The sequence below is a fragment of the Varanus komodoensis genome, unplaced genomic scaffold (genome assembly GCF_004798865.1).
Source record: "Varanus komodoensis strain SLA01 unplaced genomic scaffold, ASM479886v1 scaffold27, whole genome shotgun sequence".
NCBI classification, from domain to species: Eukaryota; Metazoa; Chordata; class Lepidosauria; order Squamata; family Varanidae; genus Varanus; species Varanus komodoensis.
The window spans coordinates 9166895-9192778 of NW_025335701.1; the positions used below are offsets into that span (position 1 = coordinate 9166895).

The 25884-nt window shown below is 49.6% G+C and overlaps 1 protein-coding gene across 1 annotated transcript in view; it reads left to right on the top strand.

The window, feature by feature from the left end:
• LOC123025310 (guanine nucleotide-binding protein G(o) subunit alpha) overlaps positions 1-25339 on the top strand; it is a 162445-nt gene extending 137106 nt beyond the window's left edge. The window contains exons 5-8 of the mRNA XM_044433898.1: positions 8192-8320; positions 13095-13224; positions 20704-20857; positions 24016-25339. Coding sequence (XP_044289833.1) covers positions 8192-8320; positions 13095-13224; positions 20704-20857; positions 24016-24203 — 601 coding nt within the window. The 3' untranslated portion in view covers positions 24204-25339. The remainder of the gene's footprint in view (positions 1-8191; positions 8321-13094; positions 13225-20703; positions 20858-24015) is intronic.
• Positions 25340-25884: the final 545 nt, after the last annotated feature.

A 25884-nucleotide genomic window follows, 5' to 3' on the forward strand; every position in this document is an offset into this window, starting at 1 on the left:
TTCTGGTCCCCCTTTCTCCCCTCTCCTTCTCCCTTATTGACGGAGAAGCATTCAAGCATTTTATTCGGGAGAGGCATGGTAACAACGCCTGGTTTGTCATTTTCAGAAAGCTGGTTACTAGGGGAGTTTGTTTCTGCTGGGCAAAGGATGATGGGAACTGTAAAATGTGACACAGAGGGCAGGGAATAAAGGCACATGCCCAAGGTCACAGAACAAAGTCGAAGGAGGGCGAAGGAGGAAGGTCCTGGAGAGCTGGGCCAAGCAACACACTAGATGCATCACGTTCCCGGAGCTGACCCCGCCCCCGGACCTTCCTGCTCCAGAGTAAGCACAGAGTAAGCACAGCCTTGATTTGGATCAGGGCCAGTGTATGTGAGGACAGGCAGATTAACTCCCATGCTTTGCCCGTCCCTGCCATTTGTTCCCCCAAATCCTTCTTCCCCGAGGCAGGGGTGATGTTTAAAGGGAGGAGGGTCTTCTGTTGAAGGTGCGCTTGGCACTTAGACCAGAACAGAGCCATGAATGTGGCTCAGCAGAGCCCACGGATCGGTTCTGGGACTGGATTTGCACGTGCTTCCGTCTCACTGTCGAATCAAGGGGAAATAGCGGCGTAGCTTCTCTGCCTTGGTTCCCTGAGTTTACTGGATGAAGTCCTCTGGCACGCTCAGGATTGATTTCTGGGCCACTGTAGGAATGGCCAAGGGAGGCACTGTCACAGAAAGCATACAATCAGATGTCAGCTGTGGAGAGACGTGCAGGGGGGCTTTCTCCTGGCGGCTGCCCGCAAGGGCGGACAGACGCTGGACCTGGGAGGCATAAAGAAAGGTCAGTCAGCTGGGCATCCCTGGACAGCTGAGAGATGTCATCAGCAAAGAGGCCAAGGGTGACGAGCGCAGGGCTGGACTCAGTCAATCCGGGTTCTAGTCCCCACCTGGCCATGGAGCCCATGGGTGGCTTTCGGCCAGGTGCAGCCTGTCAGCCAGACCTTCCTCAGGGGGTTGTTGCTGACAGCCCCAGGAGCTGAATTACAGAAGTTCCTTGGGAGGAGAAAAGGTGGGATATAAATCTAAGAAATGAATAGCATTTGGTTAGGTGGCCCATTATATAGTGGTAAAACGGGGATTGCAGATTTCAGACCATATCCCAACATACACATGCCCTGGCATTTCAATGCTTGAAGATGCTGCTGCGTTTATGTCAGCTGTGGGAGGAGCTGGGGAGTGCCCTGCACTTGCGCGGAGTGCTGCACAGGCAGCTTGCCGCTGGGACCTGGGCGAAGGCCAGGGGTGGGTTCCCTAAGGGCCACTGGCGTGCTGGAGAAGCCGTTCAGCTCTGGCATCGTGTCAGGCCAGCACCGAACCAGCCTGTGGCACCGCCTGTCCACATCCCAAGGAAAGTGTGCCCAGTTAACCTTTCCGGGGAACCAGGGTAAAGCACTAGCTGGGAGAGAAAGCGCGAGAACCATGTTCAGGATTCTCCTCCAGCCAAACTGGAGGAGGGGGATACACTGCAAGGTTAGCGGATGTTCTGGAGCTTCAAAATGGTGCAGTGCAGGTTTCGGAGCTCCCAGCTTTGGGTTCCATGAGGCCACCAAGTGGCTGGTGCAGCTGGGCCACCGGGAATCTCTTAGCATAGTCCACCTGAGATGGTTGTTGTTGGGTGAAACAAGGAGGAAATCTTCATGATCCTCCATGGGGTAGTGTAAAAAAGCAAGCTGTAAAACACGAAGGGGCCAGAGGAAGACTCATCCTCTTCGCACCCTGATTGTGCCCTGGGGGGGTAATGGGACCAGCCGACCTTCTGTAGGGTTTCTGGAAGGATTGCTGGAATCCTTGTTGAATCTAAGTGGTGATTCACAAGACCCGCTGCCTCTCTTGTCCCCTGCAACATCTTCCTCTCTGGGAATAGCAAAGCCAGCTGTGCAAAAGCTCTGTGCACACAGAATTACGCTGCACAGGGGAAATCAGCCAGACTTGGCCGTTTTCCACAATTTACACTGTGGAGAGAATGAAGCTTTCCTTGGCAAGCCTCCCGGGTTTCCTGGGGGGAGGACCGCTGCTGCCTTCTCGGAGCCGTGCAGAGCCGGCGATGGTCCTTCTAGCTCAGCAGGTTATCTCTTGCCTGCAAGCAGCCAAACGGCTCAGTCGAATCTCAGAAGCTGGGCAGAACAGCCGCGCCTGCTTGTCCAAGTGGACGGAGTCCCTGGGCTTCCTGTGCATTGCACACCGGAAACCCCTCTCCCTGAGACCTGCACCAACTGAGTGAGCCCTGATGCGTCCACATGGCATGTTGAAGAGCAGGCCTGCATCAGGCCTCTGCGGACGGCTGCGATTTTAGTTTGAGGCAGCTGTCGAGGTGCTCGATAGGACAGATCCTCCCAGTTGTCCAGCACAACGCGATTCGCTCTGTCACTTGGGAGGGTTTGCATGTTCCTGCAGCATAAGCAATTCAGCTTGCTCCTGATGAGCATTCTGGATGTGGCAGGACACAGGTGTTGCCTGCAGAGGTAGAAAGAACCGTTCGCTGCCTCCAGGTTTTGTTTGGGACTGAAGAATCGCCAGTCCAGTATTTTCTCGACCTCAAACTGCCAAGACGTGGCATTCCAAGTCTGGAATATGTTCCTTGCCTTAATGTGTTTGATCAGGGTGCAGAGACAGGTGTGCTGCCTCCCACACCTCTGGACTCTGCATTGTTCAAGCTGCCATGGGACAAGAGAGAAGAAGGGAAGAATGCTGCAGCTTCTGCCATCAGCCAGAGGAACTGGGGCCACTGAGGGACTCCGTCCTGCTTCTCGGGAGTAACATCAAGGGGAGAACAATCCAGCCCTGGATCCTGCCAGAAAGAAGACTGTGCTCCACCCGAGAGGGGAGGCCCACTCCTTGGCCCTTGGAACAAGGACGCAGTGCAAGCAAGGACGCCAAGAGAGGGGTATCAGCCTGGCCAGAAACACACTTAACTGCCTGCATCAGGCTCAGCGCTTTGCTCTGGCTCGAAAAGCAGACTGCCCTCCTCTTGCTTCTCCCTCCACCTTATCCCTTGTGTGTCCTGCCTTTTTAGTTTGCAAGGTTGACGGCAGGGCCTCTGTCTCAGTCTCTTCTTGATGTGAGCCTTGTCGGGAAGGCAGGATTTAAAATGCAGCATGAACGGACATAAGTAAAGCAGTTGCAGGCACTTCACGCTGGTGATCAACTTGTGGTCTTCGGTTCCCATCAGCCCTGGCCAGCATAGTCCATGATTATGGTGTCAGAAGCTTTAGGCCAGATGATCTGATGACCTGGGTTTTCGTCTTGCCTCTCCCTGTTACTGAACCTCCAAAGTGCTTTTGACAACTTGTCAACTCTGAGCTTGCATTACAGTCTCCCCAAGACTGGGGCCCTGCAGATTTTGTTGAACTTCAGCTCCCGCTGTCTCTGATGGTATGTTGGCTGGGGATGATGGGAGGAAGATATAGTCCAATAGGTGTGTAGAGCTCTCCTTTGGGGAAGAGCAACATAGTGCTTCCAAAAGTCTCTTTGACCATAGTTTCAGAGCAACAGGCACCAGACCTCCTTAGGGATGTGCAAATCAGCAAAATGCGAGCTCGCCAGATTCCATCTTAAAACTCATTCCAACCTGAGGCCATAGTGCCTGATAGCTTTTTTCCCTTTTCATATGAAAATCGGTGCCCACTTTCATGCACATTTTCCAAATAACTGCATCGGAAGTTCACATTTTTGAAGTGTATACATGTTCTCCCATTGAGCAAACACCTTTGTGTCCCTTCCTATAGAGTATGCATTTGTTTCATGCACATTTCTCGAATCAGTGAGTGCTTCCAGATACCTCCTTTTTCTTTTTTGTCCATGAGCCACACTGCAGGTTGCATCCGAGTGTGTATATGGTCCAGAAGATGCAGGCAATGAAATCCTGGTCAGAACTGACCTGAAACTAATTTCTCATAGACTGTATATTGGCTTAAGTTCTTAGGTATCATCTCGCCCTCCTGAGGGAAACTTGGTTGAATGCTAACATGTGAAGAATTCTAGGAGAGTTTTTCCTTATAAGGTTTCCTGCCTTTTCCTTAAACTCTGCCATCTTCTTCTCTCCATACCCCAAGAGATGTAATTTTGCCTTCTGCAGCAAACTATGTGTTGCATTTTGTCCTCGTTAAGCCTCCTTAAAGGAATGAATCAGAAAATGGCATCCTGCTGCAAACCAACACATTTCAGAGGGGCGACCTACAGAACTCCTTCATACTTTTACCATTCTTATCTCAAAACTCTGCAATGTTCATTTCACTTCTAGCTGTCCAGCACAATAAGGCACAGTATTAAAAGGAAGATACTGCTTAGAAAAATCTGCTCTAGGATGAACCAAGACAGTGTTCTTGACAACTAAGCATTGCAGTCTTATTGCCTTTGCAAACGTTTATAAACTACAAGAGGCCAAAGCCAGGATATCATAGAATCACAGAATAGTAGTGTTGGAAGGGGTCAGGAAGGCCATCGGGTCCAACCCCCTGCTGGTGCAGGACACCGATTTCCACCCTCCCACTCAAATATGTGCAGGGTGCATATGTGTGCACAAGGATCAGTTACCCCGTTTTGATCCCTTCTGGGGGACATGGAATTTTTCTACTTCGGGCTGCAACCAAGTTTGTACATGTGTGACCACACAATGTGATCAGCACGCTATATTTTGGCAACATAATTTTTGGCATACAACTTGGATGACAAGTTGGTTACTTGGCCTAAACCTCCTCACATCATGCAGAAAGAAACCTGGGCTGGTTCCAGAGAATCCCAGATTCCTGATGCATGTGCTTGTCCCGTACATATTTGCATTCACATGTTGTTTGGGGAGTGTACAGTTTAAAAAATACCTTAGGTTTACCTATGAAAGAGTAAAATGTGAGGTGGTCCTGGAATGAGCCAGAAAAATGATACACCAGCTGAAAGAGAGAAAGGGATTGGGTGGATTTCGTGCAATTTGGAAATGCCTGAGATTTAAAAAATGCATTGATGTTACATAAATCTACTTTGTAGAATAACAGGAAGGAGTTTCAAGGAGTAAAAAAGAGGCAGCTTCTAAAATTAGAAACAAGGAAAATAATAGAGGGAATTCAGGAAATGGGGGTGCATCTTTTCTGTGCTAGGTGGTCCCTAGACAGTTGCAAGAGAATGCGCAGCCCCGCCTCTGGCTCTGTGGCTGGGCTCCAAATTGGGAGCACCTTTCTGCTAATGTTGAGACTCTTTCCATGCCCAGTTCAGTTCCGAAGACACAGTGCAACTTCAGAGCCAGCACAGGGTGAGGAAAAGGCCACAGCTCAGGGGTCCCTTACCATGTGGGAGGAGCACAGGGGCAGTTCTCTCCTCCCGGACTGCTCCCAGTCTTGATTAGATACCTGCAATCCTTCAAGTTTAAGGGATGCCATTAGTTTATCATTTCTTAGGTCGGAGTTTATTCTGCCTTCGAGGAGAATTCCCCATGCTGTTAAAAATAATAGCATCAGCAACACTGCAATAACACATCCTAACATAGAAACAGAGCGAGTCAGAAGGGGTCTCCCGGGCCATCTAGTCTGACCCCCGGCTCCAGCCGGCTCCACTCACAACATGCCCACCATGTGCATGTCCAGCCTATCCTTGAACACCTGCACCGATGGGGCTTCAACCACCTCCTGCGGAAGCCCATTCCACACCCTCGGAGTCCTCACTGTCAGGAAGTACTTCCTGGCATCCAAATGGAACCTTGGCTCCCTGAGCTTTGCTCCGTTTGAGTACGTCCTACCCTCCTCTGCAGGGGAGAACAGGTCTCTACCCACCTCCGTGTGACATCCCCTCACATACCTGTATGTTGCCAACATATCCCCTCTGAGTCTCCTCTTCTCCAGGATGAAAAGGTCCAGTTTCCCTGCAAACCGGCCACCAACCTTGTGGCCCTACGCTGCACTGACTCCAACCTGGCTATATCCTTTCTGTAATGAGGGGCCCAAAACTGAGCACAATACTCCAGTTGCGGGCACACCAGAGTCATATAGAGTGGTAGCAATACCTCTCTCAATCCAGAAGCCACACTTCTGGCTATGCAACCAAGGGTGGCCACCTCATCACACCGCTGACTCATGTTCAGCCTGCAGTCAACCAGCACCCGAGGTCCCTTTCACAAGTGCTGCTCTCCAGCCACTTGTCCCCTAACCTGTACTTATGACCCCCATTCCTATGCCCCAAGTGCAAGACCTTGCACTTAACCACATTGAACTCCATCCTGTTGTCTCCTGCCCACTGTACATATTGTACAATAAAACTTGTAATTGGATGGGTCACAGCTCAGGGAAAATAGCTGTACTGGATGACAGCTTCAAGGGCTGAACCAAAAGCTCAGCTCTCCGGTCAGAGCAAATAGAGTTGCTTTCTTCTGGATAAATAGGGTTGCTTCCTTTGTTTTGCTGAATAACAGAAAAAGATGACCTATTTGGGAGGGGAAGGGAGATAAGTTATGCCTCCAAGGAATCAGAATGAAGGATCTTGGTCCAAAGATAAGCTCCTGCTGCGCCATTCACACATCCGGGGACAGTTGCAAGCCCAGTAAGGGAGCATCTTTTCCCCATGATGGACAGACGCGTTTCAGAAATGCTTGGCAAAGGGCACGTGAGAAACAAGGCTCTGCAAACCTTGCACATTTCCTCCTGTGATATTGTTCTTGAGATCCTTTCCTGGAAATGAACAATGACAATATTAAGCAGAGAGAAATAGAAATGGGCCAATAGCGCCGGGGCGGCTCCCCCTCCGTCTAGCTGACTTCCTCGATTCCATTCCATTCAAATGCGCAAGTGCATCGGATCGCTGGGTTGGTCCCGTGGAGTGATGCTTTTGGCTCAAACCCTTGCTCACGATGCCCATGCCCTTGCCCATGTACGTCGCACCTTCTCCGCAGCCTTTCCTGAGGGTGGTGGTGTCTTGGGATGCAAGCATTCACCCCCAGGGCTGCAATTTGCCAAGGCAGAGCTGAAAGAATCGCGGGGATGGTTCTGCCTTCCAGAGGAGGCACCACGTGGCTTCCGCAGGGGAGCAGCTCTTGTCCTCTTTTCTCCACTCCTCTGAGCTGGAAAGCATGTGCCCAAAAGAAGCTCTTCCCAGCAGAAGGAGCCCATCCCTTTCAACAAGCTGCGAGTGAAATAACAGGATCGCTTTATTTCTTTTGATAATGAATTTCACCAAGATGAGACCAAATCTAAACAAAGAAAAAAAAAGCAATTATATACATAAATATCTACATAACTGCATAAGTTCAAATTAAATAATTATACTCACACTTCAACAAAAGGCAGAGCAGATATCCATGTCTGTATGTCATTTGCTCAAATACTCTGCGTGTTGTTAGGTCTTCAGTCCTTTGCGGTGTATTAGTATCCTTCCAGCACTGCAGTGTTGGTCTTTCTCCTGCCAAGAGTTCTCACTGGGCTGTGGGGAAAGAGACACCTTGCAGTTTCTCCCTGAAACCTTTGTCTGCCTCCATAGACCTAGAGTTCCCCACCACCACCCTTTGGGCTATAATGTTGCCATTGTTCACCAGTTGATATTCCTACGAGAAGACAAAGTTAATGAGGACTGTTATGGAAGCTACCTTGGGATTCCCAGCAGGAAAAAAGGCAAGATATAAACGTAACAAAATCAATCAATCATGGTGGTGGTAACAATACGACACCATTCAAAATCTCAAAGGATGGGGAGGTCCTTCCTCCATGCAGTTTACACTCTAGGAAACAAAAGGAGAGTAATTAACGAAGCTGTGCTGAGCTCCTTCAGGGATTGCTGAATATAAGCAGAATTAGTAATAACGATGCTTTAAATATGGCTGTTCTGTTTTTATTTCTGGTATTTAACAGCGTGTTGGTGATGGTTTTCTCTCAAAGAGGGTTGAGTTGGGTTGGGTTGCTTGAGTTGGGTTGGGTTTGCTTTGGTTTGGGTGGGTTGGGTTGAGTTGTTTTGCTTGGGTTGAGTTGGGTTTCTTTGGTTGGGTTGGTTGCATGGGTTCTGTTGGGTTGCTTTGGTTGGGTTGGGTTGAATTGGTTTGTTTGGGTTGGGTTCCTTGGATTTGGTTGGGTTGGGTTTGCTCTGGTTTGGGTGGGTTGGGTTGGTTCTTAAGCATCAATACTAGCCATGGAAAAGTATATTTTATCATTCCTCTTCTTAATATTTCTGCTTTATAGCTACCTCGACAGCTTAGATCGAATTGGAGCTGCTGACTACCAGCCAACAGAGCAAGATATCCTTCGGACCAGGGTCAAAACCACTGGCATTGTGGAAACCCATTTCACATTCAAGAACCTCCATTTCAGGTGAGTGAGATCAAGAAGTGATGTGGCTGCAATTCTGCCCGTGCGCCCCTTGCATGACTGCAGTTCTCCCGCTCGAACAGGCAGCAGCCTTTGGCTTTCACCATCACACAACACAGACGCAAACCTTCCAGTCTGAAGGAAGCCTCTGCACTTGTGCTCTAAATGTGAAAGCTTGCAAAATTGTGTTTAGTTATTACTGTTGTTGAAGTGCCATGATATTTGCAGGATGAGGGAGCCTTCCACATTTTGGGGGGCAATGCAGACCTTATCCTGTGGGCTTATCCAGGCTTCTGTGGGCAGCAGTTCCCTCAAAAGAGCATCTGCTGCAGATCTTGATCCTTGGGTGTGGCATATTCGTGGCACCAGCCCATTGAGACAAGGACTGCCTTAGACGACCAGAACCTGAGTCCACTATAACTTTAAAGGCTGAGATCAACACCTTGAATTGAGCCCAAAAAACAACTGGAAGTCATTGCAGGAATTCAGAACTCGAGCCATACCAGTTCATGGCCTAGCTAGTACATTTTGCACCAGTTAGAGCTTCCGGACATACTTTAGGGCTAGCCCCAAATCAGGTGCATTGCAGTACCCTAAATGTGATGCAACAAAGTCATGAATGACTGTTTGGCCTCTGTGTTCTCCCCAAAGCAGGACGGGGGTGATGCGCATCGATTAGATGAGGCCGGGGACTTAGGGGCACAGATTAGAGTCACACCCCTAGAAGTCGAGGGGCTCCTCAGGGCATTGGACATTACAAAGGCACCAGGCCCTGACGGGTTGCACCCGAGAGTACTTTGAGAGTTGGCAGGGGTTCTCTCACGCCCGCTGGCCTCCATTTTTGAGACCTCGTGGAGAACAGGTGAAGTTCCAGAGGACTGGAGGGTGGCATCAGTGGTCCCAGTTTTCAAAAAGGGTAGTAGAAAGGACATGGGGAATTATAGACCGGTTAGCCTTGCGTCCATTGTAGGAAAAACAATGGAAAGGCTCATAATAGAGAGAGATCTAGCGATGCTAGATAGAGAAGGGAGGCTGGCAGCCACACAACACGGCTTCCACAAAAACAGGTCCTGCCAGACAAACCGTGTGGGATTCTATGACAAGGTTTCGAGGTGGCTAGATGGAGGGGATGCAGTGGATGTGGTTTACCGGGATTTCAGCAAGGCCTTTGACAAAGTGCCCCATGATATTCTGGTTGAGAAACTGAGGAGTTTTGGGATACACCAGAGCACTGTCTGATGGATCAGGGCATGGTTGACTGACCAAAAGCAGAGGGTAACCATTAGTGGGGAATCATCAGGATGGTGGCCAGTGACAAGCAGGGTCCCCCAGGGCTCTGTCCTGGGGCCGATCCTGTTTAATCTTTTCATTAACAACATGGAAGAAGGGGTGAACAGTCTGCTGATCAAATTCGCAGACGACACTAAAACTGGAGCAGTGGCCACAACTGAGGAGCAGGTACTCCAGATCCAAAAGGATCTGGACAGGCTGTGGAAGTGGGCAGGAGACAACAGGATGGCGTTCAATGTGGATAAGTGCAAGGTCTTGCACTTGGGGCATAGGAATAGGTGTCATAAGTACAGGTCAGGTGACAAGTGGCTGGAGAGCAGCACTTGTGAAAGGGACCTTGGGGTGCTGGTTGACTGCAGGCTGAACATGAGCCAGCCATGTGATGCGGTGGCCAAGAGGACGAACACCACCCTTGGTTGCATAGCCAAAAGTGTGGCTTCTAGGTCGAGAGGGGTATTGCTACCACTCTATACGACTCTGGTGCGCCTGCAACTGGAGTATTGTGCTCAGTTCTGGGCCCCTCATTACAGGAAGGATATAGCCAGGTTAGAGTCAGTGCAGCGTAGGGCCACAAGGTTGGTGGCCAGTTTGCAGGGGATGGGGTATGAGGCGAGACTGAGGGAACTGGGTCTCTTCAGCCTGGAGAAGAGGAGACTCAGGGGGGATCTGTTGGTGACATGCAAGTACGTGAGGGCGTGTCACATGGAGGTGGGTAGAGACCTGTTCTTCCCTGCAGAGGAAGGCAGGACGCGCTCCAACAGAGCAAGGCTTAAGGAACCAAGGATCCATTTGGATGCCAGGAAGCACTTCCTGACAGTCAGGACCCCGAGGGTGTGGAATGGGCTTCCACGGGAGATGGTTGAGGCTCCGTCGGTGAGGGTGGTCAAGGATAGGCTAGACATGCACATGGTGGGCATGTCATGAGTGAAGCCGGCTGGATCCAGGGGTCAGACTAGATGGCCCTGGAGGTCCCTTCTGACTCGCTCTGTTTCTATGTTTCTATGATTAAGTCAGACCAATCCAGGAAAGTCACAGCTGGTGCACCAAGTGTGCAAGCACACTCCTTGTTAGCACAGCCACCTGAAGATCTCCCAGACTTTGAACTTGACCCTTCAAGGGGATCACTATTCCTGCCAGGACAGGTTCTGTTCCTGCACTCAAGTTAGGCTTTGCACTCACCAACAATCCCTCCATCTAGTCAGTGGTTAACTCAGCTTGTTCACCCTCATCCAGCCCCAACATTCGAGGGTTTCAGCTATTTCCAATAGAAATGGATGCCACCAGGATATTGGTGGCACCTTCCTCCAAAGCGCCAGATGGTTGCTTCCAGTGCTTTCATGTAGATAATACACAGCACAGACAGCAGCAGGGAACCCTGTGGGACACTGTAGGCCAGTGGTCACAGAGTCCAGCAGGAATCCCCCAACACCTCCTTCTGGATGCGGACTGACAGAAAGGACCCGAACGACTGCGAAGCAGCATCTCCAAGTCCTGTCCCTGCCAGGTGATTCAGAAGGGATCAAAAGCCTCTGCGAAATCCTGGGGAGCTAATACAGTCTTACTCTTCACACCCCTTTCCCAGCTGAGGTCATTCACCAAGGGGACCAAAGCAATACCAGTCCCATTTTCCAGATGGAGGCCCAATGGGAATGGATCCAGATTATCTTCCATCCAAATATATCTGGAGCTGCAATGCTCCTTAGCTAATAATACATTGTGTTCACTTATTCATTTATTATTTGATTTATGTGCCACTGCACTAGCCAGAAGCTGTGTGGACAGCTTACATCATGAGACTTGAGACAGGTCTAGCATTAGACAGGTTTCCCAGGCCGGGAGTGCATTGATGAAAGTCTCATTACTGCTTCTTTTAAGCAAAAGGGAAGCAACCCCTTTGCACAAAGAGGCTGGCATCATTTGCAATGTCTTCAGCACCAGTCAAAATGTGGCCAATTTAATCAGACAAGAAGGTCGCTGTTTGAGGACACAGCTCTGGCCCTCCTCACCCCACATCCCCAGGATCCGAAACTGAAAAAGATCCAGTGGAATTAAAGAAGCTTCTCAAGATGTTGAAAACCCATACAGCTTTCCTCCAAGAAGTAACCCTGCCGATTTCAGTTCTGAATAATATATATGAACCCACAGGAATCCTGTGAGACGGTCTTTTTCAAAGATTCCTGCAGGCACTTGTATAAATAATGACCTTTGAAGAAGGCCTGCACATGGAGTTCTACTTCTTGGACTGAAGCTACATATTTTTTTAATATCCTGGGTCTTTGTCTCCTTGTTCAATTTTGGATGTTTTGCTTGACCTTGAAAAAACAAAATAAGAGAACTAGACAATCCGTTGCTGAGGTTACATTGCTCTGACCTGCTCCAATATTGGAGCCCAAGTCCGGATGAACCCAAGCAAAGAACAAGACGGAAGATTCAGAGTGAGCGCACCGGCTGGTTCCCTCTCCCCTGTCAAAAGAGACCTTGCACTGCATGGAGAAGCATCACTGGTCCCTGCCTAGGCACACGTCTGTAAATGGTCCTTCACCCATGTTGAATCAGGTTATCTTCAGTTCTTCTCCAACAGTGCTGTAGCTGACACCCCTCCTGCTTTGTGGCCCTCAACCTAAGCCAGGGCGCTGGCCTGTCCCCATCAGAAGAACTGGGGTTCTTGGGAGCAGGATCTGCAGCATCCCAGATCCCATTTCTGTATCCCATTTCATTTCTGCCACCCCATAGCCCATAGGGTTCTCTGGGTGGCTTACAGTATGTATGTATGTATTTAAAACATTTGTATGCCTGCCCAATCGTGCCACAGCACTATACACACACACACACACACACATGTATATATAAAAAATACAATAATACATTAGAGCAATATAATCAAGCATTGCAATATTTAACTGTAAGCAATATAAAATCAAAACAAATCTTAATACAATATTATAATACATAATGCAATATATAACATCAGTACATGGTACAATGTAATACATAATGCAATGAATAATATCAGTGAGGATAAGATACAGCTATAATCCCTCCCACAGGCAAAGTCCAATGACCCATCATTGCAGTTAAAGAAACGCAGCCGCACAGCCCCGTATGGGTTACACAGCATGCAACAGAGGCTCACCAGAAAGGGCCTAGTCTCCAAGGCCTCACTCAAGATGGTACCTGCTCCTAGCCGGTTCCTCGTGAAGTGTCTCTCCCCTCTCCCGCCTCCTTGACTGCCGTTTCTCCCACAAACCACAATGCCAACCGAGGTCAAGCTGGAGCACACGAGTGGGAGCGCAGGTGGCCCCCATGCTGGTCTGCGGCAGGCGGGAAGCAGTGGTGGAAGCGGCAGGCAGGTGGTGTCCCACAGATCAGCCAGGGCATCCCAAAAATACGAGGCAGGAAAATTCCCAAGTGCATTCAGGAAACCTTTGAGTCCCTACAGGACGTCCATGAGGTCCACTCTAACCCATTCTCCTTATTTCTCCCTCAGGCTCTTTGATGTTGGAGGCCAGCGGTCAGAACGTAAGAAGTGGATCCACTGCTTCGAGGATGTCACAGCCATCATTTTCTGCGTCGCGCTGAGTGGATACGACCAGGTGCTCCATGAAGACGAAACTACGGTGAGTTTTCCCTGGGCTAAAAAGCCTCTCAGATGTGCTTTCCTGCTTGCTGCGTTTGGTCCGAGCTCACCTCACAATCCACAATCAGTTCATAGACCAAAAGGATCTAACAGATAATACTTTGCTACTCACACGTCTTCCTTTGACTCTTAAATGCTACGAAGATTTCCAGTTCTACCACCAGCAGTTGGATTAAGTCTTCCATTCACCAGGACAGCTTTAGCACAGGTAACACAAGCACTTTCCACTCTTTGTACTGGTCACATATTTGGCCAGAAATCCATTCTTTTTTTCTCTCTGGTTATCCCAAGCCACGTGTCCCCTGGTGCAGAAGGGGCTTCTTTGGACAACTTCTTTAAAATAGTAATAACCCCAAAGAGTTGTTACTCTTGTTGTTTTGCTCAGGGAGAACGTGCAAAAACGAGAAGGGTGTGGTGGGTGGGAAGCTGGGTAGCTTCTTGTTCCAGGTTGTGTACGGTGGGCAAAAGAAGCAACAGAGAAGCACAAAGAAAAATCTTGGGTGAATGTGAGTTGGACATGAGTGAGTGAAAGCGTACACAGAGTTGTTCTTTTATTATTGAGTAGTTTCACGTGATCATCCCAGAATCTTGGATTTGGCCTCTAGGCTTGATCTAAACCCTGGGAGCTGGTGAACAAAAAAGGTGCTACAGACACACACACACGCGCGCGTACGTACGTACATATTAAATACATACTGTAAAAAACCTCAGTTGTATTGCATTGTATTGAACATGAATAGCCAATTCAGCGAACTAAAATTAGTGCTTGTTGAAGCTTGCTTGTTCCCAAATAGCTGCTAGTTTTGGGGAACTTCTTAGGGGGGTTCCCCCTGGAGGGGCCTCTTGTTCACAAGCTGTTCATGCACACATCATGCGACATGGCAGGCCAACGCTGGGGAGAAATGATTATGCCAGTGCTGATTTTCCAGTCTGGTCTGGAAGATTGTGTCATTACTGTGGATTAACATTCTTTGCTGACCACAACATTCAGGGGCTGGTAAGGAATTCCTGACCTGGTGAAACTGCCATTCCTACTAATCTTGTTTTTCCTCTTTTGGTGTGGAATAAAATGAGGGCTGCATGGCCATCGTTTTCTGGGCTGCTGTGAATCCACTCTCTTTTCGTTCCAATTCTCAATTCTCGGAAATGTTTCTGCTGTCATCCTTCTCCTTTTCCACATCCTTGTTCTAGATGGAATTCCTGCCCGGGATAGTCACAAAATGGTTTTCCTTGGTTTTCATGACACCAACATTGTGCAATCCCACTGCCTCGTTCACGAAATTTTAAGCAAGCCAAGATGGCCTCCTCTTTCGTTTGTAGTCCCTCCGGTGCTTCCCCAGAGCATCTTCCACCTTTCCTCTCACACGCATTCCCATAAAGTGGGGAAAAACCAAATTGCTGCAACCTGCTTTTTGACTGTTAGTGCTACGAGCTCTCCACCTGGAAGCTTCCGATCCCTCCTAAGACTTGCATAGCAATGTTTCAAAACCCTTAAAAGAGGAAAACCAGCGCGTAGGCTGAAAGCAGGAGGGACTGGAGAAGGCAGCTCTCCAGCAGAAGCTCACCGCCATTGGAAGATCAAATGAACTGTTGGCGTGTCCTCACATCCGAACTATCTGTATTGTGGTTGCCACTGTGTGGGCCTGGCCCAGAGTGCACTGAAGCTGCTTTAGACCAGCCTTGTGCCTCCAGATGCACTTGGACTGCAACACCCAGAATTCCCAGCCGATGGCCCTGCTGGATGGGAATTCTGGGGGATGGGGTCCAATGCTTCTGAAGGGCAGCAGGTTGGGGAAGGCTCCTTTAGAAACAAGCCCTTATTTAGCCAGCACTGCTCTTGCTCGCGTTGGCAACCCGATTTCCACCCTGGTGATCGACTTTGTTTCTAACTGAAATAGATCCTAAGTTTGGTTGCCTGTTTAGAGTCTGTGTAAGATGAAGCAGCGAGCACCTGGGTGTCGTTCTGGCCTGTAATAAGCCAGCGTCTTTCCAGAATGTGTGAGTGCGTGGGATGAATTGCAGCAAAGAAAAGTTCACCCTGTGCCGGCCTGGAGAAGGGTTCTGTGACGCTGCTGTTCCCCACTTTATTGTGGCATAAGCACAAGCAGACCCGGGCACCTGCAGGGCCTACCTTGGGGTTGTTTGTTTGTTGTTTGGGCCCCAGTGCAAATGCTCAAGCTTGTGGGCCAGTTCTGTGGCCCTCAAAGGATCCCCAGATGGTGACCCGCTCCCCCCAGCTGCAAATCATTCGGTGGTTTCCTGGCTTTCTGTGCAGTTTTTCTGCACATTCTAGTTCAGGAGCTTAGCAGGGGAAGCGTAAACTGCAGTGTGCTGATATGTCTGTCCCACTCCTTTCACTTTGGTCCTGCCCATCACTGGATGCTGCCCTCTTCCCCAGAGAGTCTCTCAGCTGAATTTGGCCCTCGACTGAGAGGTTGGCTACCCCTGAACTAGATCCTTCTGCAGAAGTCTACACCAAGGAGTCTGGTTTGGGTAGGAAAACGCCGTGGAGCACAGAACCCAGAGAGCCTGGGGCTATTGGGCAGCATACCAATGAAATAATGAAATACAATGTACCAGTGGCTGCATCAACATTCTTCATTTTGGCCCATCCCCACCAATTTGACTGTACATGCATTTTCACTGAGCTAAAATCCTTAACACAAGTTGTTTTAAAATGGCCATGCACTTCCCCTTTTGCTGTGGCAAATTATGCCATCATAGATGTAATCTTACCCTGGTTATCCGCTAATGTGAAGAGCCCAACTGGATATCTTGATTTTACATCAGTGGTTGATCTGAAAACAAGGGTGCAAGTAGGCATTTTTAGACCCCAACTTTGGGAGCAGTCCCGCGCATGTTTAAACAGAAAGAGGTCCCACAACTTCTCACATTCCCCAGCCAGCAGGAGATTGTTAGCTGGCCTTCAGGAGACCCCTTTGGGTGGCCTTCAGTGGAAAAACATACCACTAATATGGGGCCGCAATGGGCCGGACACGACTTCGCAACTAACAACAACAACAGTGCTCACTCCCCACCCACCATGGCTTTGCAACAGCTTTCATCTTTCTCAAGCGTGTTGGAATGTTTGTCAACCCTCAGAGAGAGAGAGAGAGAGAGAGAGAGAGAGAGAGAGAGAGAGAGAAACATGATGGAAGCTCAAGCACACACACACACCACACACCTGTGGTTGTGCACCGTACGCTCGTGGCATCTGCCTGCCTGCAAGAAGCTTGTCCCCGCTGCCGTGTGGGTCCTTGGGGAGGAGCGCTAAGGCGAGGGTCTCACAAGGCCCTGACCCCTACAAATAAATAGGGAGCAGTGGCTTGTGCCAGAGCCTGGGGGCAGATCACGTCGACATCCTAACAACGGTGGTTGTATCATTTATGGCTTTTGGAGCAGGGCTCGGCTTCATTTCCACCCTGGTTGGCTTCATCCAGTTGGAGTTAACTGAAGTGTGTTGCAGTGCACAACATGGATATTTCTGGAACTGTCCACCGCTGCCTTGCTGGCAGGGGAAGAGTCTTGCTAAAAGGAGGTCCGTACAAGTCTTCCCATACATTCTCAAAACTGGGGACAGGCCGATGGAGCAGCCCTTGCCCCATAGTGAATTCAGCTGGGTGGTGGGCTTGAAGGACAGGGAAGGGGACCCTTACCTAAAAGATGCTGCGCATGACCTCCTTCCCCCAGCCAAACGCCCTCCAGATGTGCTGAACTAATACTGGCTGTTGGCGATGGTCGTTATCGACTGCAACCCCTCTAGTGGTTCTGATTGGTCGTATATGCTTTGTGGTATAATTCGTTCTATTCATCCAACTGTACTCACACCTTGGATTTAACCTGTTCTGATTGTGTTCATGTGATTCTCACTTGGCTAGGAGACAAGAAAAAAAGAGTAAGTACTGCTAATATTGCTGGAGTTCGTTGTTTCTGGTTGCAATGGAAACAAATACTGGTAGAGGGTGGAAGCATTCTGGCATGGTGTTAGATTTGGTATTTCTGGCTTTGCTAAACGGTGAGAGGGAAGTCTTGTTTATTCAACCTGGACTGAGAGTCTTTGGGGAACTGTCTCTTTTCCTTATCGATATCCTGGATCTGCCAAAGAGGAGGAGCTCTTTGTAAATTGGGCCCATCTGAGCAACCTGCATTCCCTCCCAGTTGACCCCAAACCAACTGCTGGGGACACAAAGCATACCAGCTCGCTATGAAAGGTACCATTTGCACCCATCCTAGTCCCTAATGTAGCACACCCAAGACCAACTCCACATGCAGGTGTCTGAAAACCCAACCTGGGGGGCATATGTGGCTGGAACAGGCTCTGCTGCCCACTCTTCAGAAGATGCAGCAGCGTGACCCGGGACCTGTGCACAGGTGTGGGAAATCGCACACTCCCCCCTACTCCCCCTTCCCTTGAAACAGTGCTCTTTCCCCTTGATCCCGCTAACACACTTTGCCAACTGTCTGAGAGCTGTGACGAGATCTCTTGCACCTGACCTCTGCGCCATCTCACCTCCTGCTGTCCAGGGGCACAGGCCTCCCGAGTCATCGGTCAAGGGCAAGGCCGAGCCTTCTTTTCTCCCGGTGCCTTCCTGCCATGCCCCCTGCTGCCCCTCTTTCTCATCACGCAGCAGGTGGCCAAGGGAGGGTGGATGGTTCTTGCCAGCAAGCAGGTGAAGGGCTGCACAAGGCTTTTCAACGCAACCACTGTGTTGAAAAGCCCATCGCCTGTTTCAAGGAGCGATTTCCTTGCTCTTCGTTTCCATGTCTGTGTGAGGTTTAAATGTTTCCTTGAGCATAGAATGATTCCTTTTGCTTTAATTCGATGTATAGCCCACCTTTCTGCCTGAATGCTTTTTTACTATAAAACCACAAAAATACATAATACAAAGAGCAGTGCAGGCACACTCATTGCACACACACACACACACAAGTCAGGCAAATATGCAGCTTAAGAGAGCACAGACATGAGCCTCTGAAGCCCTGGCTGTGCAAACAATGGGAAAACCCCATAGATGGCAGTGCCTGTTCTCCAGGGCTCCCTGTACATGAAAGGAAAGGAACACATTTTGCCCAACCTTCCAGATGTGTTAGGCCATAACTCCCATCATCCCCAGCCAGGACGCTAGCTGGCTGTGGACCAGTGGAAACGTTTTCCAATGCATCTGGAATGCACCTGTTTGGGGAGTGTAAGAGCATAAGAAAGGCCTGCTGGCCTTCAGGACGGCCCAGTCCATCCAGCCCAGCGCTCCGTAACACACGGCAGCAAACCAGCTCCTGGCAGGTCCCTCCAGCAAGATGGGCGCAAGGCCTCCCGCTGCCCAGGCTCCTCAGCCACTGGCGTGTGCAGGCATGCTGCTTCTGCTGAAGGAGGTGGCCCGTGGCCAGCAAGGCTGGCGGCCATGGATAGCCTCCTCCCTCGTGAATCCTTCCAACCCGCCTTGAAAGTGTTCCGTCACCAGACAAGAGCGTATTGGTCGCACGACAATATTTTACACAAGCTCAAGCGAGTGCAGGGGAGCTGATCCTCAGGGTTTGACCATGGCTCTGGCCCCGTTAGTTGGACAGGCTCAGGCGGGAAGCCACTTGGAAGCAGTGTCTCCCAGAAGGCCTTGCACCAAGGAGCTTTGTGCAGGCCAGGCGCACGGGCCGAGGGGGGTGCGCATGGTCTCTACTCGTGGCTGCAGGCTGCAGAAGGTCCTTGCCCCGTGACCGCAGCTGGATGTGGCCCTGTGCAAATGTCCTGGCACCTCGTCCCACTTTGAATCTCGGGGGCTTGGGACAGGTTGTAGAGTGCGGGTCACGGGCCAAGCCGCCTGGGCCAAGCATTGCCCCGAGGTGCAGCCAGCACTGCTCACTGCGTGGAGGGGGTGGAGAGCGGTGGCAAAGGGCCTTTGCGGAAGAGACCCTCATGATGCCCCCGAGGAGCCCGGCGTTCCCCGTGGCAGAATGCAAACTCAGCGTGTGGGGGGCTGCCTTGGGGAAGTTGCCGTCCTTCTCTGGGCAGGGCGGGGGAAATGGGTTTTCTTTCAGCTGCTCTGAAGACATCCGGAGCCCCTTCCTCTCTGTCCTCTTTCTTTTGCCGATTACGATGCGTGCTAGTTTTGTGCAGCGGGAGCAGTGGGACTTGGGCTGCAGCTGCTGATACCAACCTGGAAAGCTCTTTGGTCTATAACCTGCTTTGCCTTGGACGACCCCCTTGACTCTTTGGGTTGGCTTCGACCTCCGTCGCAGCTGCTTCTCTCTGCTATTCCATTTCCGGCTGGGAGAGGCGGCACGGGTGCTCGGCTTCGGCCCCTCGCTCCACACTCCAACAGGCCTCTTCACCATCAACACATTTCCTCGGCCGTCTGACCTTTTGTAACCCAACCAGGCCAAAATAATGAGATTTTGAGAGACCCTCCAAATTTTGCAGGTATGAAGCTTCTCTTGAACCGAGAAAAAAAAAAAGAGTTGAAAGCAGCCGGGGATTGTGACACTGAATGGCTGATTTTGCTGTGAGCTCTTTCTGTGACCGTGTGCCAAATCCCACAGCTGCCTCACTAATACATCGGAGTTTATTTTTGGTTCTTGTTGTTGCCCTTAGGTCTTGCATGAATACCAACTAAAACGCTGCCTTCCCTTCATTGGTGCATTTGATCTTGTGGCACTCCCAGGGGCAGGTAAAACCCCCAAACCAAGCCTAATCTAGACCCTGACGGCATGGCCTAACATCAGCAAATAATCTGCTGATATGCTTCAGTATTGCCTATCCCACTCTCCTCCTCCCCTCCCTCACTTCTCCTCTTTCTTTATTGCGTTATTCTTACGATCATCATCATTGTGCTTTTGATAAAACCGCCTTCCAAAAGGCTCACACTAAAAATGCCAACTGAACCGTCCCAACGCTAAACAAAATAACATACTACCAAGACCAAAGGTCACAGCAAGATCATTGCCAAGAAGACTTCGCCCCGCCATCTGCTTTCAACTCTCAATTAATTCGAGGACCTTCCCAGTCCTTGGTTAATGTACCCAACCAAATATGTGTCTTGCACACACGCGCACCAGTGGCACGCCCAACATCTGTTAACAGGAATGTTCTAGAAAACCTGCATGACCTGGACTTCTGTTTAGATCCCCAACCCTGGAGGGCAGCAATATTTTCGCCCTCCGCTTCCCGTATGTGCATGGTGCATGAACATTATCTAAGCTAGATTCTTGTTAAAGCAAAACAAAAACATGCTATGCAAATTATACAGCTGTCTTTTAAAAAACCATTATGGTGCTACTGAATGTACTTCAGATCTGTCGGAATTGCATCTCCTTCTGTTTGTACACATTTTGCGGAACGTTTCTGTGGATTATATTCCATCCGCTGTTGTCTGTTTCCGTCTGCGTTCCTTCTTTATTAGCTCCCCTGCGTGTTGAAGAGGAGGCTGCAGCAACCCTCGCCTCATGCTGCATTTCCCTTGTGTTGCAGAACCGAATGCACGAGTCACTGAAGCTCTTTGATAGCATCTGTAACAACAAGTGGTTCACAGACACGTCCATTATCCTGTTCTTGAACAAGAAGGACATCTTCGAGGAGAAGATCAAGAAGTCCCCATTAATTATCTGCTTTCCGGAGTATACAGGTAGGTAAAATAGCCTACCTGGTCTCGCATCCTGGTTCCACCATGCCTGGGCAGGTGCCTGTGGGAATCCTGCCACAAGAACTTGTGTGTATCCGAAGCCCCACACACTTACATACACTCATGTTCCTTAGTGACAGAGAAGGATGCTTCTCCTGGGCGGCCACTTAGGAACCGCCAAAGAAAGAGCTTGGCAATGGCATAACGTTTGCCCAAATTGATTTGTATGCAAAGGTGCAAATTGAGAAATAATTAGGATCTTTAAATATAGATATGGAACGTTTCACCATGCGAGGGGAGACTGAGGTGAGGTGAGCCAGTTTCTTGCTGTCCAGGTGCATAACTGCTGGCAGGCGACAGTTCTTTGTCTTCAACCAGCTTTGAAAGGACAGTCCTTCAAACAGAGGACCTCTTCATGCAGAGGTCCACCCTAATGTACCTAGGAGCCACAAATAGCTTCACTCCACATGAATCTGGCTGATCCCCTTGTAAAGGTGTCACAGTTTGGTGTAGGCTTCACCAGACATTCTCAAGAATGAGCTAAAGAAAAGATTTGATGGCTTTATGGAGAATTGGATGGATGGGGGGCTGTTAGTCATCATGACTTGATGGAACCTTCATGTCCATGCCAGCCTATCTTGGGGGTGGCCACATGTCCGCTTCTAGAGGATGGCCCACTCTTTGAAGACTGTGCATTCCAAGTGCTGTTGAAATGTCCAGAACCATACAGGAACTGCTGTATAAAGGTCAAGAACCATGCAAACCTGGGAGAGCAGAAACCCTGAACTTGGCCATCACTAGGTAGCACAGGACATCCATAACTCTTAGCATAATCCTTTCTAAGTGTGTGTCTATAATAGGAGTTAGCATATGGGCATCTTATGCAAATCCACACCTTCTTTAGTCCCCTTGCTTGAGGATGCATGTCCACCTTTTGGAGATGTGGAGGTAGTCACCTTTCAGGTTCTAAGCGCAAATAAGAAGGGAAGAGTCTTATGAACACCCAAAGACCTATAGCTGCTATTTTTGGAAACAGAATCCCAGGCAATTGCATCTCATGTGCCATCAGGAAGTTGAGTTTTCTCCAAGACTGAGGAGGGATTTAAAAAGGAAGATTCCGAGCAGAGAGCTTAGAAGGCATTTCCAGAGTTCACAGCTCTGGAAGGATGTATAAGGTATAAATACTAAATCTGAATTGTTCTCAGCTCGGGTAGGGTTGCCATCTTTGGGGCTGTCTCTTTATATAACAGACTGAAACACCAGAGTCACTTGAGGGGGTGAAGTGTTGTGTCTGGATGCAGGAGACACATTTTCAACCCCTCCTCAGCCTCAACTATTTGGATCGCCTTAGATAAACACCTTTCTGTCTGCCACAACAGGGATATTGCACTGCTAACCCACCACTCCACAGAGCGAGAAGCAAGGCACAAATGTAAGACCTAAATACAACCCAACTGGTTCTGCTTCTCCCAACGTAGAGTAACAGTGATGGTGGAGCATCTTCAGTTGGACTTCTGCTTGCCATACAACTAACAGTGCATAGAAAACCCACTGGGGGGGCGGGGCGGAGTAGGGATCTAAGTTTCAGGTGGCAGTTTTGCTCCCTAGGAGTGTCGTTGAACTTGGGGGAACTTACTTCTGAGCAGTCATGCCTGGGATCGCACTGTCCGTTACATAAGCCTTCTCAAGTTTTCGTACCGACACAATAATGCCATCAATGCAGACGGCTGGCTACATGGGGAAATTAATTAGGCTCCTGCTCATAAGGAGCTTGTAATGGTTTTCGGATTGTGTTCAAGGAACCTCAGAGTTACTGGGCTTTCCACAAATCAGAAAGTCCTTATTTATTTATTACATTTATAGTCCACCTTTCCCCCATTGTGGGACTCAAGGTGGCTACACACAGTTCCCAGGGGGTCTCCCCTCCAAGCTCAGGCCAGCCCCGGACTTGCTTAGCTTCAGCATGGTGGGTACCTCATGTGCCTTTAGCCCATGCTCTAGAGTGTATTACATACATATATGTATGTAATCATGTGGCCTTCTGCTTCGAAGTCAGGTGATGCGGCTACAGGGAGCTGGTGTCAAAAGCCCTCCCAGTGAGCCAAGAAGCCCGCAGGTCGCCTCAAGCAAGCTGTCAGCCTCCTCTCTCTCATCTGCAGTACCAGCAGAATAGTGCTGACCTTCTGGCACAGTGTGTTTGTTACAATTCGTGAGAGCCACACACACCTTATGCAGGCCGCAAGAATGCAGGTAGTGGGCTGTGTTTCCTAAATCTACACTGGTCCTGTACGGTGAAGAGGTAGGATCAGGAGAGACGCTTACAGGAAAGGACGTGGCTGCTTCCCCCCGCCCCCTGCATCTGTCCCACTTAAAATCACTTCCCAGAGCAAGCTGCTCTTGGCTCCAGGAGGACAGCGTCTTCCACGTGCAGCCTCCCCTTGCCTTGCAGTCAGTTTGCCATCTCATCCTTCATGCAGCAAACCCGCAGAAGGTTTCAAGATGGAGCAGGCTGCACAGGTTCTCCCACTTGCTGGCATGGGACACCCCCATCCGGAAGTAGCCTTCAGCCAAAAAAAGGCCCAGGTTAATTGCAATTCTTGCAACCTGTAGTTTGGTGCATGAGGTCGCATGAGCATCATTTTAAAAACATCAGGAAATGAGTATTTTTACGGGCATGTTCTTAAAAGTGCACATTCCACAATGAACAGCCTATTTCCTCCTCATCGGCCACATCTTGAAATGCATGTTTTGGACAAAGGCGATCAGCACGTGTGCAGAATGTTGGACACGCATCCTTGTGCAAGCAGGTGTTTTCAAATGCTTGTACAAGTTTGGGAAATTGTGAATGCTTCCATTGTTGCTCACATTCGCCTTCAGGATTGTGAATGCAACATATTTGTATGAATGAAATTCTTGCGCATCTCTGGAAGGATAGCAGTGCAATTAAGAATTAAGGCCACTACAGCAGAATTTAGGGGGATTACGGGAAACCATGCTTGGAATGTTAGCTTTAGGGGGCTGAGGTCTCACTCATTGCAGAAACCCAAACACTGGTTCTCCAAGACCCATCTTTTCATCTCTGTATTGGATGGGCCCACTTCCAAGTCGTTTTGGTGTATGGAGTTTCTTGTGTGTTTCAACAGAGGCTTTTTCTATTGCAGGACCGAACTTATTCACCGAAGCCGTGACTTACATCCAGTCCCAATATGAGAGCAAGAATAAGTCATCAAACAAAGAGATCTATACACACATCACCTGTGCCACCGACACCAACAATATCCAGTTTGTCTTTGATGCTGTAACTGATGTCATAATTGCCAACAATTTGCGCGGATGTGGACTGTATTAAAGCTGCCTGCCTTTCCTTCCTCCCCCCCCTTCCTCCCTCCCTTCCTTCCATCTGTCCGTCCGTCTCCTCCGCACCTTCTTGTCTCTCTCCCCTCTCATCTCTCTAGAAAGCAATCTCATGGTCAAGTTCATAGATGACTTTTCTTTCACTGCCCCATGTCAAATGTGGGTCTATTCCAGCAGCTCTTTTTGAGACTGAAAGGCTGCAACAAGCCTTATTTCCTGGTTCCACATTTTCCAGTTCAGTGGTTAAAATGGTCTTGCGAAAGTAACATTTATACTTCTTAGGTGTGAATCCACAGGGATTTCTTAACATCCCGTATGTTGCGGGAGAAATAGCCTCTCACAGGTCCTGTTAAAATGGGGAGGAAGAAATTGCCAAATGACTGCCTCTCTGGAAAATCCCGATCCCTTTTCCCTTTGACAACGTCCCCTGTGGTTTTGTTTTTAGAGTGACCGCCAGTATTCCAACTAACACAGTCGAGGCTGAACAGAGCCCCTAAGTGTTTGTATTCATAGAGCCAGAATGCATTTTTAAAGTAACGAGAGCAAGCTGGTGCTCAAGTATTTGGCACTTAAGGGCCAGCCCTTGGACAGGACAGAAGGAACAGGTTGAGGCTCCGGCCTGCGAACGGGAGCTGCTGGCAGGATGCATGACGTCACAGGGGCAGGCACCCGTCTTTCCCCTTCTCCGTTTGGAGAGAGACCTGGAGAGCTTCTCTCAGCTCCTTCCCAAACCCTGGCAGCCCCCCAGGTCGGGCCTGTGAGACTCTGCAGTGGACCCCAAATTGCTGATCCGCTCCCCTCTGATGTTTCCCACTTAAAATCCTGCCTCCCCCAAAGCTGTGCTTTGCACTACAAGCCAAAATGTGCAGTACTAGGCAGCCAGGTATTTTGCCCTGCAGGGCAAATGGCATCTCGGGGAAGGTAGTTTTCAGTCCGGGGGAAGTGGCTCAGCGGGGAAAGGTGTGCCGTTCCCTCTGCAAGGGCAGCAGTCCACCTCCAAATTGGCTGACTAAAAAAACTGAAAATGGCAGAAACTCCTTCTCCTGGATCTCCTCTTGCCTTGCACCCATCTTAGCCAAAAAGTCAAATTTTGAACCCCAGGATGAATAAATGGGAAGCTTTACCATTGCCCATTTCTTTGCCTTTTACCAGTTCATTAAGAAGAGCAAAAGCTCTGCAGACGCATTTGAATACCTGCTTGGAATCCAAGGTTAAACGAGTCACATCGTATGGCTTCGATTGTGGCCTGCAAGGGTTGCTTGGTGTTTAATGCTGGGGCAAGTGACTGGCTGCCAGGGGCAATTGCACGGAAGCGCTGTCAGCATCTGCTCATAGAACAGGCTCGGCTGCAGAAGTCGCTAAATAGTCCAGATTAATTTGGCAAAGGGCTTTGCCAACTGGGCTCCCAGGAAGCCCATGAAGCCTAAAGGAGGCCCCTGACAGTGCCAGCTCCCGCCCTTCACGGGCTCTCAGGCAAAATGCCCTCAGTGGGGCCCCTCTCCATCAGCAAGTCTGCCTGCTCACCAGCATGGCCGCCAATTGCTGCATATCTCCTCCTCCTCCTCCTCCTCCTCCTCCTCGCCCATCATGAAGGAAGGGCTTCTCTGCAAAAAGTTTGCCCCCCTATGCCCAGGGGTTCTTTGCCCTGCCCTTCCAGGACGGCAATGGCAAGGCAC